This window comes from Suricata suricatta, chromosome 9, assembly GCF_006229205.1.
Source record: "Suricata suricatta isolate VVHF042 chromosome 9, meerkat_22Aug2017_6uvM2_HiC, whole genome shotgun sequence".
Taxonomy (NCBI): Eukaryota; Metazoa; Chordata; class Mammalia; order Carnivora; family Herpestidae; genus Suricata; species Suricata suricatta.
The window spans coordinates 100,414,297-100,432,652 of record NC_043708.1 but is presented as its reverse complement, the minus strand read 5'-3'; the positions used below and the strand labels follow the sequence as shown (position 1 = coordinate 100,432,652).

General features: G+C 47.4%; 1 protein-coding gene across 3 annotated transcripts in view; it reads right to left on the bottom strand.

Annotated features, from left to right (window-relative positions):
- The window catches only part of TLN2 (talin 2), a 368,445-nt gene that overhangs the window by 66,514 nt on the left and 283,575 nt on the right, over positions 1-18,356 (bottom strand). For all 3 annotated transcript variants that reach the window (XM_029951031.1, XM_029951033.1, XM_029951032.1), the window contains 3 exons: positions 18,180-18,281; positions 12,867-13,037; positions 3,596-3,742 (listed from right to left, as the gene is read on the bottom strand). In XM_029951031.1, the coding sequence (XP_029806891.1) occupies positions 3,596-3,742; positions 12,867-13,037; positions 18,180-18,281 (420 nt within the window). The remainder of the gene's footprint in view (positions 1-3,595; positions 3,743-12,866; positions 13,038-18,179; positions 18,282-18,356) is intronic.

The window sequence follows — 18,356 nt, the reverse complement described above, 5'->3', positions numbered from 1 at the left end:
CATTGTAGGGGGAAGAGCTGGAACAGGTGGGACATGACTCTGTTTGTTGAAGGGTCATACTGGTTCAGAAGACTTGTATTCAAGCCCTGGTTCCAGGGCTTGTGAATGGGCCTCAAGCTAGTTACTTAAACTCTGAGTCTCAGGTCCTTCATTGGAGAATTCCTAGCATCAGGAAGTTGTAGGGCACATGAACTGAGTCCCTACCTGGCCAAGAGCTACATGAAAGAAGAGATGATGCCGACGAGGATAATGAAGATGATGATGATGATAATGTCAATAAGGACTTTGAGGATGAGAAAGGCAACCCATCTCTACCATCATCACCATTGCTACTGTCACCACTGATTGCTGAATGGTATTCCAGGTAAGGAGACAGAGCAAAGAGAAACGAATACAGGTAGAGTGAGTGTAGTGAGCAGAAGAGGGGCTGTTGAGAACAGTGGGAATGAAGCTAATCGGTCTGATGAAGAACCTTGAAATCAGAGGAAAACTGATGGGGTCTGGGGTAGGCAATGACATATCTGAGAAGATCTTCCTCTGCCAGACCGTCTGAAGTCTGGGCAGGAACTAGGGACCAAGGGGCAACTAGGAAATGTTGCTCAAGAGTTCCATGTCACAAGCAGGTGCTAACTATAATATGAGCCAAAGGAGCATATCACTATAGCCTATGTATGATGTGGCTACGCAGTTCAGGAATATAATTTCCATCAGAGCATCAGTACAACTCCAGGCTAGGTTTTTCTAGGCTTCCTTATCAGGGATAGAGCTGCCATCAAATATCTCCATTATACTATGGGGGCCCTGCTGGTCAAATGAGGACTGAGTTGTAGACTCATTGTCTCTGTAGAGACTGACTGGGAATCTTTCTCAGTGTCCAGCAATGTGCTGGGAGACTTCATATGAGATATGGCCTAACTACAAACACACCAGGAAGCTGGAGCTTGAGGGCAGCTTGGAACACAGTGGCCATGGGCCACCATGGCAAACCTACTAATCTGAAGACAATGAGAAAATTAAGAACAAAGTGGCCAAATTTTTGGATTTCAAATTTACTTCAATAACTTTCCTTTACTCTGAGATTATAGCCTTCCTACTTTTTGTGAGGGGGGTGTTAACATGATCTTTTTTATATGAAATAGTACTGAAGCAGATAGCAGGACCTTTTTTTTTTTTCATCTCCATCCCTGGTCAAAAAGAGGAATAAACCACCACCACCACCACTACCACCATCACCACCATCTAACAACCCAAACAAAAAAACAAACAAAGAAAAGGTAGTAGGTCACAAAATCTCCAAGGCTGAGAATCACTAACCTCACTGAATGGGGAAACCAAGGTTCAGAGGGCTTGAGTGATTTGTCCCAAGTCACCCAGAAAGTTCATTACTTCATATTACCTATCACTTCCCCAACCTTCTGGTGCTTAGACATGGATAGAGAATTTCTAGAAGAACCTCCACAGTGGAAGCACTGAAACTGGCACAAATTGCGTCGGAGTTAGAATCAACTTTGGGGGCACTCTGGTTTTTTCCGCCAGTCATTCAATGGCTTTGAGAAGTTCAGACAACGACGTTAACAGTCTATCAATATTGTAACCAAATAACCAGAACTAAGAAATTGAGCAAATCCTAACACCTCAATGCTTAGGGAGGGGTTCAAAGGACCTAGAATGTCATTTAATACAAAGTGCGTAGTGATGGGCAGGTTGGGGGGTACTGAACAAAGGGAGAATGGGGAAGAGTCACTGGGTGGTACATTGGGCCTTGGGTGGCAGGTCTGGGTAGGTCTGAGTTTAGGGGTACCAATGAAACCCCACCTGTATACCCTGCAGAACTGAGGGAAAAACCCCTTTTTTCCTGGCCTCTGTGGGTCATGTCATCAGCAGTTCCTAATTATTGCTATCAAGAATTGCCAGACTTCTTAGCCCTTCCAAAAGAATCAAATGTATCCTGGGCTGAGTGAGGGAGCAGCTATCACACCACTGACAGCAGCCAGTACATGAGCTGCTTTCTTTACTGAAAAGCCGTCACAATATGGCAAGGCTCAAAGGCCATCAAGAAAAGACTTCAGGAATCCGACTTCCCTATTCCAGGATTGATGGAATTCTCTATCATTAGAGTGATTCTGAAAAATACCTTCTGCTAGGAAGAAAAAGGGTATCATTTGAATTTCTAATTTGTATTGAGAAAATCTGAGCTCCATTATTTAATAGCCTCGGTAGGCACATGGCTAACTTTCAACGTTCTGGTGTTCTGACATCTTAGAGGCCAAAGAAACCCATTGAGACTTACCCAAAGGCCTTTGGAAAGAGGGGGACTTCACTCATTTTCTGCCAAACTGTCCATAATTGAGGCATGAGAAGCCCACAGGAGAAAATAGTGGAGGGCTCTGACCAAGGCATGCCTGGGGTCTCTGAAGGAGCCCCAGCATCTCAACCTGGCTTGTCATATTTAAGGAGAATTATCTTAATTATAGTTTTGGGCTATCACCTCTTTATGGAGATAGGAACCAACTAATCTTCTCTAAATTAGCAATTAAAGACCACTTATTATCCTGAAAACCCGTAATAATATATTCACAATCTGACAATGGACGTTTCAAAATACAGAAAAAAATCTCAAGTGCTTGGCTGTGCTATCCAAGGATGCTAATCAGATGTTGATGAACAATTGTTAATTTTACTATCAAACTGACAAGACTAGTGAAGGATTCCTTGGGGAAAGAGCAGGAGACACTCTGCAGCCGCACTTCCCTACGAATTCAACTCAAGGGAGGGGTCACTGGAGAAGAAATAATCCTCATGTTCTCTTCTATGCCTGTTGCCCACAAGAGTTCACCACAGGCGTTCACACATACTACTTCAGTGGTTTCTTCATCTGTAGATACCAAAACCATGGGGAGGTTTAAAAAATATAGAGATTCCAGGGCACCTGCGTGGCTCAGTCAGTTAAGCACCAGACTTCAGCTCAGGTCATGATCTTATGGTTCATGGGTTTGAGCCCCGCATTGGGCTCTGTGCTGACAACTTAGAGCCTGGAGCTTGATTTAGATTCTGTGTCTCCTCCTCTCTCTCTGCCCCTTCCCCACGCATGCTCTGTCTCAATCTCTCTCTCTCTCAAAAAAAAAAATAATAAATAAATAAATACAGAGATTCCTAGGCTCAACCCCACAGAGATTCCAATTGATTAGGCTGGAGTAAGGTCTGAGAACGTGCTCCCTGTGATTCCCAAGTAGTTATTCCAAAGACTAGCGCTCGGGAATCACTTTACTGTTTGTTCCCCACGAAAACTCTGTGAGGTAAACAGGAGAGGTTAATAATTATTTCCATGTTCTCTATCGCCATGGTCTTTCCCTGCATACAACTGGAAGACAGTGAGAGTGGCTTACAAAAGGAATGAAGGAACAAGGAATGAATACTATTTTGGATGCAGGATAGGACATGTGTACATTCATCAGAACCCTCAAGAGCAGGCTTACCAGCATCCACTTTGACTGACGACTCCTCAGAGTAAAGCGCCTGGGGGCCACGTGTGAGGGAAACTGAGGAGGAAATGGTGTCAAGGGGTGAAGGCGAGCACATGGATGTCTGGGCCTACCTTGCTCATGGCCTCTGCAATGGCGTCGACCATGCCTCCCACCAGCCCCACTTCGCTGGCTGCTTCATTCAGGGTCACCATGATGTCGTCGACAGCCTCCTTCATGAGCTGGGCGGCCTCTGTGATGGCGTCGTGGGTGTGCTGGGCCTGGGAAGGGACAGGGAAAGAGGATTGTGAGAAGTTTCCATAAGCAGAAGAAAATGGTGCTCAGTCTCCTCAGAATCACTTCACTGCTTTTAAGTATAACCTTAAAAAGGCACAATACAGGGGTGCCTGGGTTGCTCAGTCGGTTAAGCGTCCGGCTTCGGTTCAGATCATGATCTCACGGTTCATGGGTTCGAGACCTGTGAGCTCTGAGCTGTCAGCACAGAGCCTGGAGCCTGCTTCAGATTCTGTATCTCCCTCTGTCTCTGACCCTCCCCTGCTCACGCTGTCTCTCTCAAAAATAAATTAAAACATTAAAAAAATTTTAAAAAGGCACAATACAAAACTGTACCCCCATGATGGAGTACAACAATGTATTCTGGGTTTTTGCTTCTATTATGTTGGTACATTTGTTTGCAAAATCATGAAAATCAGAAGGGAAAATAGCAAAAGACCTCTTTGTCCAATTTAGAAGAAAAAAATTGCAATATCAAACCGCATCTTATGACAGGACCAGTTTTAAGTTAGCATTTCAGGGTGGCAGAAAGAGAATGCCACAAATTCCCAAATATATAACCTGATGGGTTTAATTAAAACAACAAAAACAATAGCAACAACAAATATAGGGTGCCTGCGTGGTTCAGTCAATTAAGCATCCGACCTCAGCTCAGGTCATAATCTCATGGTCTGTGGGTTCGAGCCCCATGTCAGGCTCTGTGCTGATAGCTTGGAGCCTGGAGCCTGATTTGTATTCTGTCTGTCTCTCTCTCTGTCCCTCCCCTACTCGTACTCTATCTCAAAAATAAATAAAACGTTAAAGAAACATTAAAAAAGACTAATACAAAGAAAACTAATGTTTACGACAAATTCACTTCTCTTCAAAGCTGGCCGACACCCTAGCACTCCTTACGATTGGATTACGGAACTGTAGGTATACGGCAAAGAAATAAATCTGCAGAAAGACGAACAGGTTTGATAATTAGGTCACAAATTACACTGCCATGAGGTTGGAGGGATGAGTGAGCCAAGTTCTCTGGGGACGACGTCATTCCGCAGGCGAAGTCTCCAGGGCTCATGAGTTCCCCCCGACTGCCACTTGGAGAGGTTCTAACAGCCACTGCGTACTGCATGCGGGACACGCACAGAGTAGGCGCTGGCTGAATGAATGAATGAAAAGATGAACCAACGGTGGAGCCAGGCTCCCTGAAAAACACCTCCGTGGAAGCAAGATGCAGGAGAAAGAACTAAGGTCCTGGCATCAGAGAAGCGGGGTTCTAGCTCCGGATCCACCTCTAACTAGCGAAGTGGTCCCGGGCTTGGCTTCCTCAGCACGACGGGACTGATGGTAACAAGACTCTGCTGAATTCTGGAGAGAGGATATGGATGCATCACGTGCATTTATAATAAGAGCAGTCTAGTAGGTGCCCGAGCCTAGGGAAGCTTGACGTAACGTCAGGTAGTCAGTGTCACAGTGGCGACGCTCTAGGCTCCGGGGCACACAAACGTGCATCCCTGTCCTCTGTGGCAAAAATGAATTGAGAAGTTAACAATGACAAATGGCCTTGAGGAACAGAGATCCCTTGCCTCTTGCCCAGTGCAGTGTCCCCCTTCTGTATTTCACAGGCCTTTCAGGGGGGCCGGGAGGCAGCCTCCCTCTTCAGACTTTTTTCCCTCACCTGCTTCACCGACAACCTCCTCACAGCTCCACCCCGTCCCCTGAGGCCTGCAGCAGCTGCTTTTATTGTGTTTGCCTCCTCCCTTCCGCCCATGCAAATCCCGGCCTTCTCTCAAGGCCCAGACTAAACATCTCCTCCTCCAGCAGCCCTCCTCGTCCTCGCCCCACCAGCTTTCCCGCGGATTCCTGGAGGCCTGAGAAGCAACGCTGGAGTCAGACGGTCATCAAGAGACAAAGGCCTCAGAGAAAAAGGACACTGGGAAAAGAGACTCAATAATGGAGAACGATAGAGTTCCTGCCAGGTGCTCTCAGGACATGTTCCTGTGAAGTCCCTCGGCCGCTGGCTAAGAAGGCTGGCTCTCCTGGGGCTGTATGCTGGGCAGACTGGGTGGCGAGACCACACAGAGCTGGAGAGGGCGGCCCATGGAGGCCCAGCCTCCTCAACATCTGATTTCAGCTCAAGCACCAGACTTGGGAGTGGCCGAGCGTCTGGCCATCCAAGCCCCAGCCACCGTCTGGCTGCCATGGCAAGAGGGGCTGAGTGAGAACTACCTTCCAGAGCCCAGTGGAGCTGCGGATCCACCGAGATCATACTCAAGTGGCGTTGTCTGAAGTCACCGCTTTAGGACGGTTTGTTTGCAGCAATAATGAACTGTGACAGCCTATAAGCAGCGCTCCGAAGGCAGCCTTGGGGTCAGACAAGACTTCTCAGAGGCGGTGTCTAGGGTGAAGTGGAGACCTGGAGGAAGAATCCGGAGTCTTAGCAGAGTTGATGGGGTGAGGAGGGGAGAAAAGGGGGAGGCTTCCAGGCAGAGGACACAGCCTGGGCAGAGGTCCAGAGGCAGAGGGAATGTGGACTGCGAAGATGAGCCAAAACACCGTGTGTGAAGGGCCTGGCACGGCACCTGGTGCACAGCTCCTGCCCCTTCTCCAACAAGACTGTGTGCTCTGTGCCACCGGTTGGGTCTGCTTCCTTCCAGAAGCACAGTGTTCAGAGGAAATGAAGGGTCTGATCGAGTCACCAGGGGGGGCTGATGTAAAGGTGAGACATTAATTTTTACTTTCATGCCTGGTTTTTTAAAAAGGATAACCTTCACAGGCTTTTGGTGCAAGCTTCTCCTAGGGAGAGGCTTGTTTAGCAATTAATGGAACCATCTGTTTTTATGCTGCTGAACAGGCCTGGAGGGCAGAGATGGGGCTGACGGGGAGTCAGAATGGGACCTGGCCCTTCCTTCCTATCTTGGACCATCAGCTGGGTCCGTCAGGCTGCAGTGACCAGCTCCAGTGCTTCTTGCTGGGCCAAGAATGCTCAGTGATGTGCATGTGGGGGCAGGCAAGATGTCAAGGGCTAGTGTGAACCTTATACAACGTGGGAGCCATCCAACGATGGGACTTTACAACTAGTTTCATAACCTGTGTGCTTGTATCTTGGGTCAGGTATTTTAGCATATGACAGTCACTGCTTCATTCCAGGTGACAGGCAGGGAACCAGGAATAATGACAAATGTCAATGCACGAGACAGTAGGAACAGCAGGCAGCTGCTGACATTGCCTAGGGACTCCTCTGTGCCAGGCACTGGGCTCATCACTGTGAGGCAGGTCCCGTTGACCCTCACAGCCCACTTCAAGGGGAGGGTTGGACAACATCCCTGCCAGGGACCCCCTTGTCAGTCATAATCTGAAATGGGAGCTTAAGCACTAAAGCTTATGGATCTGGTGGATGACGAATGCCACCCACCAGCGGGCCATCTGCTGAACTGATGCCACTGGTGAAAAGGAAAATGAGCAGATGGTCAAATCAGGTCAAATTTATCAGCGCTACTGGGAAAAAAAAAACACCTTAATATATGAAATATGCCATCTACAAAGGGAAGTTTCAGCCTTTCCCCCCCAAACAGGGTGCTTTTAAATAAGGGAAAGCCACGCAAGTACCATGTGCAAAGTCAAGGGGCCTGAGGACTTGCTACTGCTCCCAAAGTTGAATGGGCCCTTGTCATTCAGTGCCTTCTTCTGCATTTTAGCATCAATCCATCCTCTAGTCTCTTGGTTCTATCTACCTTCATGGGTTCCACTCTTGCCCATGAAGATGCTGTGCACAGTTCCCCAGACTGCTCCCTGGAGCTTCTCAGGGCCAAGATTGCATAATCTTCCAACAGCTGGTAGCTGGCCACCAGGTGAACCTGACCTCAGAACGTCACCCAGTGTGCAACAGTAGGATATTCGGCTCATCTGTGCTCTAGGTTCCCGGAAGGGAGGCTCAGCACTTCCCAAGTGACCAAGGACTGCCTACTATTCCTGGTGGCCCCCCTGGACCACAAATTAGTTTATGCTAAGAAGGTGACTCATGGTGGCCGGTAGGTAATTTCAGGATGGGGCCTGGCCATGTGGAAAGACAAACCATGTGATTAGAGGGTTGCAACTTTGAGCAACAGACTATCAGCCTGACCTCTGGGGACATAATGGGGCTGGAGATTGAATTACCGGTCACATGACTAAATCCAATCAATCCAGCCTACATACTGAAATCCCAATAATACTGTGCACAGCAAAGCTGGAGTGAGCTTCCCTAGTTGGCAATGCATGACAATAGGCTTGGGAGGGTGACCGTCCTTGGGACATGTTTAGGACCTCACCTTCTGGGTCGCTTATTTTGGCTGGTTTGTTTTCCTTTATAACAAAACTGTAATAGTAAGTAGAGAAATCTCCTGAGTTCTGTGAGTTATTCCCGCAAATTAGGGAACCTGAGGGTTACTGAGAACCCCTTGAATTTAACCACCAGGTCACAGTGAGGATGGCCCAGGAACCCCAGAGCTTATGCCTGGGGCCTGAATTGAAGACAATGTCCTTACACTGGGAAATCGGACCTGATGCCAGTGAGTCAGTGCTGGAGTTGCACGCTTCAGGCATTAAGGCCATCCAGGCAGTGGCCATGGCTGCCCTGACATTACCGCAGTGGGAGAGGACCCTTCTAAAGGCCCAAGAAATGATATTTTCACTTTGGTGGATGGGAAGGTAAGTAGGCCAGTAAGAGAGGGTAAATGGTAACTTTTTTCTTTTTTAAATATTTTAATTTATTTTTGAGAGAGAGAGAAAGAGAGAGAATGAGCACGTGTGCATGCGTGCATGTCAGTGGGGGAGGGGCAGAGAAGGAAGGGAGAGGATTCGAAGCAGGCTTCGTGCTTACAGCAGTGAGCCCAACACAGGGCTCGAACTCACGAACTGTGAGATCACAACCTGAGCCGAAGTAGGATGCTCAAACGACTGAGCCACCTGGGTGCCCCTAAATGTAACTCTTTTGACTGACTAACTGAAAGAGAAGAATTCTAAGAGGCGGCTGTGTGAGCCAAAGGAACTGGCCAAGTCTGTGGAATTGGAAAGTCACAAGAATCAAGAAGAGATCTCAACGGTCAGATCACGAGTGGGTGTCTTGAGGCAAACTCGTCAGGATGCAAAGCTCCTAAGGGATGTGATGGCGGAAACGGGTAATTTAGGTTGATTGCTGATTTCATGGTACAGAGAAGGTAAAACACTACATGTGCAGATTGCTTTATTTTGATGACAGAAATCTGAAAGGTGACATTTTCTGCATGTTACCCTCTAAATTTCTCTAAGTCTCACTTCAAATGAGTTGATCACTGGTGGCACAAAAGTGTCAGCGATTCTGTCCCCGCCCCCCCCCAGCCATTAAAGCCAAGTGCGTGTTTCTGGGGAGAGGTGAGCACTGCTCCCATATGGGCTGATGAAGGTGCAAGAGGCAAGTTTTGGAGTTTTGGAGGTGGCAGTAAATCCAAGAACTGCTCTCTGAACTCCAAAAATGTAGAGGATGCCTTCCCCACACTGGGGCATCCAAACCCACAAAAAACACATCCTTGCGCTTGGCTGCCCGAGAAACGATCACCTTCCCATCCGCTTGCACGAGGGGCTCTCCAGGCTTGCTCCCCTTCACTCCACGTGTTTAAGTCCCAGACCCTTAAAGGGTCAGCCAAGAGTTTGGGAAGCCTCCTCCAGGTACCCCAAGCCTATCCCAGGGCTGCCTGCTGTGACTCCAACAGCAAACCTCATCTCTACCACACAGCCGGGTCCCTGTCATCCCACGGGCCACCTGCACACACTAGTTTCAGACACCCAAGACCACAGTAGGTGCTCAGTGAAGGCACGCTTAAAAGACCAACAGCAATCTGGGAAGTGGAGTCAGAAGGAAGGCTCAACCACGAGCCTTCATTATTTTAGATTCTGGTGGGGCTCCTTGTTACTGCTCCCCACAGCACAACACGGGAGAAAACATCAGACTCGGTTCTTTTTTGGAAACACGTCTGAAGTCTACTTCCAAGGGAGCCTGATTTCTGTATGATAGTGCTTCAACTACAAAGCCCAGTAAAGCAGGCACAGACATCACAGGAGTTTGGAAAATGGGAGAAGGCTACAGGGGGTTGGGAGACAGATCTCAATGTTAACAGAAGGTAAAAAACCCCCACTAATAATTAGAAGTGCCCCATGGTGCACAGGGCTGTGTATTTGCTGGAGGGTCTCAGGCAGAAGAAGCGGGGGGCGGCCTTCAAGGAGGATGTAGGAGGGAATTGGGTGGTGTAGGGGTGAATACAGAAGGGAGATAGATCGTGGGGGTAGAGAACGAGTGTAGGAAAGGACTCTGCAGGGCAAGAGGGAGACTACTCAGCCAATTCCTTGTAATCATATGACTCATTAACACCAGCCTCTGGGGCTGCCCCCCCCTTTTTTTTAATACCTACTGTGTCAGGCACATTATCTCAGTCAATCTTTACAACTACCCTGAGAGGTATTCATTATTAACCCCAGTGTTTAGATGAGGAAGCAAAGAGATGAATTCAATTATGTTGGACCCAAAGCTTATCCTTTGTCACCACATCAAAGCCACTGATCTTCATTAAACCGCATTTCCTCTGCAAGCAATGACACACAACATCTAACACACACACACACACACATCACCAAAGAGCTAGCAAGTAACCGAAGAATAGCACCCAAGGTGACTGATTCTATGCATTAGACTTCTTAGGAAAGGGCCTCAAAGCTAAATTGTAGTGTCCCGGGCATCCTGTGTGAATGCCTGTCAGTGACTGCATACAGAGCACAGGCTGAAGGATGCCAGTGAGTGGAAACAGCTCTATCCACCTTGCTTTCACCCGTCATGTCTCAGCTCGTGGCCAATGCCACTGCAGACAGTTCCACTCTCATGTCCAGCCACCATGTTCAAGCAGATGAGGTCATTATAAAGCTTACAGTGCTCAATACACATGCTCCCAACCATGAATTTCTTGGTATAGGACAGAATTCCACATGCAGCTCTGAACTTGTAGTCCACGCGGATGGGCTCATACCTTAAAAACCCAGAAAATTTGGAGCACCTGGGTGGCTCGGTTGGTTAAGTGTCCAACTTTTGATTTTTGCCTTACATCATGATCTCTGGGTTCATAAGATTGGGCCCCACATTGGACTCTGTGCTGATAGCATGGTGGAGCCTGCTTGGGATTCTTTCTCCCCCCCTCTCTCTGCCCCTCCTCTGCTCTCTCTCTCTCTCACTCAAAATAAAAATATAAATATTATAAACCCCCCCAAAACTCCTAATTCCAATTACTCTGCTGGGAACAAAACCCTCTCAGGTCAGGGTGGAGACATGTGGCACTCAGCCCTGGAGGAAAGACAACCCAGAACTGGGTCTGGAAGGCAAGTCCTGGCTTCTCCAGTTTGGGGCAGGTGAGAAGGGGGCTGGTCCAACCCAGGGGCACCGACCACTCACCTATCCGTCAAAACGGTCTTCTTGTTCTCCTGGCTCAACCTCACCATTTCAGCAATGAGACTTATTTTTGTCCAGAACACTGAGAACAACTTGAAGGCAATGGCTGGCTCTCAATATTTTTCAGCATCCCAAGAATGAGGCTCTTAATAGTTGCCAGATACATGACTGGAAAAACTGCACACCGAAAACCCCAGCCTAAGATATTATGTGTGCTGCTACCAGAACGGTGTTTCTAAACTCTGGTGGGGTTGTCCCCCCACCCCCCACTGCTTACAATAAAGCCCAGCCTCTGTAGAGAGTAGAAAACCCTGTCACAACACGGTCCAGTCTATCCTCTTACCCTGAGGCCCCACTCTCTGCACATTCCACCAACACCAGACTGTGTGATATTTTCTAAAGGCACTGTAATCCTTTTATAACCCTACGTACACCTTTGCATGTGCTGTTCCTTCTTCCTAGCACGCCTCTGGCCACCCTTACGTATCAGGTAATTTCTTTTTTTGAGACCAACTTGCCATATGTCGCTTCTTCCCTGCAACTTTCCCCGAACTCTCTCCCCTTTGCTGCAGGGCAGTCGGCCTGTGCTGGCACAGAGTGCGGGCCCAGTCCTGGCTCCACATCCACCGCTTCTGTGATGTGCAACAACTCACCTAAGCAGTCTTAGTTTCCACATCTGGACAATCGGAACCTTCTTACACCATGGGATTTTTATGAAGACTAAATATCAAGAGGATATAAGGTGTAAGAGGTGACATCGAGTCAGCACTCAGTAACTGTGAGCTCTGAGATGACAAATGTGTGAATCTGCTTCTTAATTTAAAGTCCTCCCTCCGGGCTGTGCTGTCCACATGAAGACCTTAGAAATACAACAGAGTGCACAAGAAGGGTGCGCACATGATATGGGTTCCTACAGCTCGCAGGCAAGTACCCCACACAAATCTTTCTGTCAGTATTCCCACAACATAGTGTACTTAAGCGAGGACCCATTAAGTTTGGACTGACTATGCGGAGGCAGTTGCTAGAAGGTACCAGGAGCAGGAGGAGCCTCTGACCTTCTCTCAACGTACACGATGGTTTCACAAGTAAAATAATCACCCTGACACAAGTATCATCCCTGAAGGATGGCATGCTGTCACCACCTTTGGTCACTTAGCAGCTGGGTGATACTTCAGGCTGTAGAAACATTCCGTCAGCAAACTAGTAAGGGAGATTTTCATATTAAACTTCTGTCCCCAAGGCAATAGAAACACATGTCAGGGGTCACTTTGCATCACATTTTGCTTTGAACTTGAGTCCCAAGAATGGAAATAACATTCACTGGAAAACACTTGAGCTTTGCTTTGAGAAAGCCAGGGGTCACTAGTGAGCGGGTGCCTGGCAGGTGTTAGTTTTTATTCCTGCCATCAACCACACAAGGTTTTTTCTTTCCCAAGGATGCTGGCCTGCGCCTTCTGTCATGGAAAAAATAACTTCTCAATAAGCTTTCATCCCGTAGAGTTCTTGGTTTTCCTCATAAAGATCCCTGGGAAGGCCAATCAAATATTACTTCCCACCTTTGCGTGGGAAATTAAACACAATCAACCAGGAACTGGAAGTGTTTTCCTTGGGGACAGAGTATGGAGGAAGGTGTCATGGATTCTGTGGCCCTAGGTGAGTTCCCGGATCCTGAACGGTACCTTGGGGTTTCCTCCACCTTCTTTGGCTGCATACAACATCTGGAGGGCAGACTCCGCGAGCGTCTTGGTCTGGTCCAGCACGGTCATCTGCTGCTGATGGTCCAGAATCTTGGAGGCAACGCCAACTGCAGCCAAGATCAGGGGCTCAAAGTAGCTTGCCAGCTGTGTCACCTTTTAAGACAAAAACCGCCATAGATACATCATGTAATCACATGTGTCTCCTTTAGGGCCCCCACTGGTGAGGAGGGAGCCAGGAGAGGGACGGGATGATGCACAGGGAGAGACAGACGTGCTGAAATTTACTTTGCTCTTTTCACAGGCTGAGATTTACTTTTTGTTTTTTTTCTATTATTTAATATAATTCACTATCATGAATAATAGTCCTCATGTTATACATTAGAGCCTCAGATCTATTCATCACTCAATGTTACTTTTAAAAGTACTTGCTCGTTAATGAACTCTTGTTGGATTTTACTTTCTCTGGGGAGCTCTTCATCTCGTCTCTCGTCAAGGCAGAAGTGTTAAGGAATTTTTTTGTGATCCTGAGCTGAGCATGAGCATTTTATAAATGTTAATCTCACAAACAGTACAGCTTTCAAAAGAACCAGAGATGAGCATCTTCCGAACTCAGAAGAAAGGGGGACAGGAGTGGGACAAGGGACCAAGGACCTGAGAAAAGAAGACTGAGAGCAAAGGGTTTCAAGGAAGTCAATCCAACTGCCCTCTACCCGGAGCACTGTTGACCTAGCCAGAGATTTGGAATAAAAGTAAAAATTATTTCACATTGCCCTAGATGTTCTGCAGTCCAGGAGGAGAAAAAAAGCCTAGTCAGATGGCTAACCACTATTCCCGCTTCAGCCTCTCCAGTAAGTAACACCAAGTTGCTTCTGTGCTCATGAGAGCCTACCCACCCGGTGCTGCAGAGCCATATTTATTTATTTATTATTTATTTTATTTTTTTTAATGTTTTATTTTATTTTTTTTTGAGAGAGACAGTGTGAGTAGGGAGAGGGGGAACAGAGAGAGAGGGAGACACAGAATCTGAAGCAGGCTCCAAACTTTGAGCTGTCAGCACAGAGCCTGATGCAGGGCTCAAACCCATGAACCGTGAGATCACAACCTGAGCTGAAGTTGGACACTCGACAGACTGAGCCACCCAGGTGCCCCAGAAGCTTATTGTTTGGTATTTGCTGCTTTGCAAAGCATTTAAAATAAAGTCCCAGAATAATACAGTAATACCCACTTACTAGGATACAGAATCCCAGATTTTAACATTTCACTGTACTTGCTTCAGATATCACCATCGATTTCCACTCGGCTAAAACACAATGGCACTGACCACACTTCTCCATCCCGCTCACTGTGTGGGCCAGTTACGAACTGCTAAGTTATTTCCATTAAGTGTATTTGAGTTCAAACATCTAGCCAGCACTGACCCTTAATGCTTCTTCCCATTACATGGAGGAAGACTGAGTGTGAAAAGGCCACAGGAAAGAAGGCCATTCCTGAGCTGTGCAGTCCCTGAGTCAGAAATGACGCGGATCACGGGGTTGGCGGTGGCTGGGCCAAGGTAGGAATCCAAAATATTAAAGGTCATTAGAGCTCACAACGAGACGGACCATCAGCCAGCAATAAACGTGGATCTATTCTTTTATTCTCGATAAAAGTTCTCTTACAGATGGTTTCAAAGCACATGAGCAGCGCTGTCGCTGGCCTTTGTTATGCGTTGGATGAATTAAAGATGCTCCCTACCCATCAGTCAGACATGACTGAGGCAAAGGCACACGACTTGGCTGGATTTGGGCCCCACTCTCCGCGTTGCCCAAACACCTTTGTGTACGACCAGCTTGCACAACTCCAGGTATCAGCCCTACACATCTGCACTGGATTTCACCCTCTTCCCCTGGAAGGGTATTGGTGTTGCACCAAAGGGAACCACAGTACACTGATGGGTCAGGGCTCAGGATGAGTCCTGTATGTACTTGAGGGGTCAAGACGTTTAATGCGTTAGAATCTTACGTGTTTTCTAGATTCTATTTATTTATTATTTATTTTCATTTGTAAATTTCTTTAAAAAAATTTTTTTTAAGTTTATTTATTTGTTTTGAGAGAGATGGAGAGAGAGAATCCCAAGCAGGCTTCACCCTGCCAGCGCAGAGCCCAATGTGGGGCGTGATATCACGAACCACGAAACCGTGGCCTGAATTGAAATCAAGAGTCAGATGCATAACTGACTGAGCCACCCAGGCACTTCTGCTTTTTAATTTTAAAAGTACATTTCATCAATGCAACTGTAAAATGTCAAGGGCTGCTGTGTGCTAAGAATAATTCAACACAACCGAGCTGGTGCTGTCATGGAGGCACTAGGCTGGGGGATGGAGAGAGAGGCTCTAGCTTCAGAAGCCACTGAGTCTGAATTCTAGCTGTCAATTCCTTAAATGAGAAATCTTAGGCAATCTGCTTCCTATTACCAAACTTCTGTTTCCTCCTCTATAAAACGGGGATTAATAATAGCACTAAGCTCTGTATGATTGTTAGAAGGATTAAATTAGCATACGTCAACGCATGCAGCACAATGCCTGCCATGTAGTAGGCACCTGATAAAGGCTACATGGCATTCTTCTTCATGTATTGTGGACAAAGGTGTTTGAAAGGATGTGCTTTTCCCGGTATTTAGGGAGCTTAGCAAAGACTCTAATGGCTTCTGTTCTTGAGACATGGCAGAGGAAATATCCTTACCTGGGGTAGCATAGAAGTTAAAATAACACAGAATTTTGAATATTTGGTACATGATGTGGGTTCCTTAGGCCTAGGGTGGCAGAGTGGGTTCAAATCCGTGAAACCTGTGAATGCGATCCTACTGGGGGGGAAAAAAAGTCTTTGTAGATGTCTTTATGGATCTTAAGATGAGGTCATCCTAGATTACTTGGGTGGGTCCTAAATCTATTAAAAAGTATTCTAACAAGAACCAGAAGAAAGGAAGACAAAGAGAAGAGCAGGATACATTGTGACCACAGAGGCAGAGACTAGCAGGATATGGTGAAAGAACACGAAAAGCCACCAACAGAAGAGCAAAGAAGTGGGGCCTGGGTGGCTCAGCCAGTTAAGCATCTGACTCCTGGTTTCAGCTCAGGTCGTGATCTCACAGTTTTGTGAGTCTGAGTCTTGTGTCAAGCTCTGTGTTGACAGTGCACAGCCTGCTTGGGATTCTGTCTCCCTCTTTACCCCTCCCCTACTTGTGCTGTGTTTGTCTCTCCCAAAATAAGTAAACTTAAAAAAAGTTAAAACAACAACAACCAGACGAGTGAAGAATGGATTCTCCCCTAGAGCTTCCACAGAGTCTGGCCCTGCTGACACCTTGAATTTGGATTTCTGTGATAGATTAAATTCCATTGATGGAAGCCACCAGTTGGTAGTAATGTGTTACAGCAGCTCCAGGAAACTAATACATGCAGGTTCTGAGAACTTGCATGGATCACTTCCAAGTGCAGCTGATCTGGGACTCTGAGTGTCTTTTTTTTTTTTTAATTTTTTAAAAATGTTTTATTTATTTTTGAGACAGAGAGATTCAGAGCATGAGCAGGGAGGGGCAGAGAGAGAGAAGGAGGCACAGAATCAAAAGCAGGCTTCAGGCTCTGAGCTGTCAGCACAGAGCCTGACACGGGGCTTGAACCCACGAACGTGAGATCATGATCTGAGCCGAAGTCAGACGCTTAACTGACTGAGCCACCCAGGCGCCCCTATCTGAGTGTCTTAATGAAGAATCGGAACCACGTAGGTATCAACTCTCAGTCCAAGACTCCTCTGGAAGGAGGGCTGGAGGCTTCCTTTGTCCAGAACTCTCTTTTAGCAAGTGAGACTTGTTTAGCCAAAGGGCCAAGAGTAAGTTTGTAATGCAGGTGACACAAATATATTCTCTTTCTTTTGATCCCGCCCACAGATGTAGGAGTTAATCTTCCAGACTAACACCAATACCTGCAGGGACAAGATCTGTTGTCCTCAAAGTCTAGATTTCTTTTTTGTTCTTTCCTTTTTTTAATTTTTATTTTTGAGAGAGAGAGAGAGAGAGAGAGAGAGAGAGAGAGAGAGAGAGAGAGAGAGGGAGAGAGAGAGAGAGAGAAGGGGAGGCGCAGAGAGAGAGAGAAGGAGACAAAGAATCTGAAATCCGAAGCAGGCTCTAAGCTGTCAGCACAGAGCCTAACACGGGGCTGTGCTGAATACGAACACTTAACCACCTGAGCCACCTAGGCGCCTCTAGATAGATTTTCTTACAAAATTCTGTCCGAAATAGAAAATAACTGCTGAAATCAAGCCTGGATTCTCCGCCAAACTCAGTTCCCCATAGCAGTCACCATTCAGGCAGTGGCTGCAGTCGCCCAGCCGGGCCAGGAGAGCTCCAGCCTCCAGACCAGCCTCTGCTCCGCCCCCCCCGCCCCCCTCCGCCCCCCACCTCCTCCAAACCTCTTCACACAGGTGGACAAGTGGACAAGTCCTCTTTTCATTATAAAGGAAGTCACCTGAGAAGTGACATTTGCCACATTTGAAAGCGTAGAGGGACCCTGGTCATTTTAAATCTCAAAACCTCTCCTTAGAACCAGCAGGAGGCTTAGTAGGCCCTTCACCTGTTCCACCGTATGAAAAAGCAACAATATAGATTTTCTAAAATCAATACCTGCTGAAAAGATTTTGGCTACTGGGTTCTCTTGCTACACATATCGATACTGACAGTCACAGTGATAAATGCTAGGAAACCCTGGAGGCTGTTAAAAATTCAATTTTTGCCCTCTCTCTGCAGAGGCATAGGCTGCTGGACAAGCCAACTATCCTTGAAAGATCTGCAAAATGAGCTCCAAACAGGCAAAATAGCATTCAGCCTTTATACAACGTGCACACGAGCTCTCAGTTTAAGGGCACCTTTGGAGGGGCTGTGCCGGGAGGCCTGGCTATCTAGGGTGAAGTTTCCAAGTTTGCTTTGCTCCCTCATGTATGAAAACAGGCACTCTCTTAGAAGCCACGGAAGAAAAATGTACCCCTAAACACGGGAGGGTGAGGCTAGCCAGCCAGGGACAAAAGGTGGCAGAAAGCAGACTAGAGATGTCAGCCTTAGTCTCTGGCTTATCCAGAGGAGGTCAGGAGTAACATGTCACTGTGCTGTCTTGTTGGCTGGTAAGTCTGCCCATAACCACAAAGCCTTCACGCGAGTTTCCGCCTGAACTCTAGGGAAAAACGATCCAGTTTCCGGCAGTGATCGGTGACCGCCCCCCACCTGTCTCTTGCGCGCACGCCCAGCAGGGTCCTCTCCGGGCGTGTTACCTTATGTCCCAGCTGCGCTGCTTCTCCCCGGGCCGCTGTGGCAATGGGATCGATGAGGTGCCCGATTTCCTGGACCACTGAAGTCAACTGCTCCTGCAGGGCCTGATTCAGAGGGAGAGCTGTCAAATTCACCCCACGGCAGTTTACCACATAGCCTCACGGATTTATAAAGGCCCT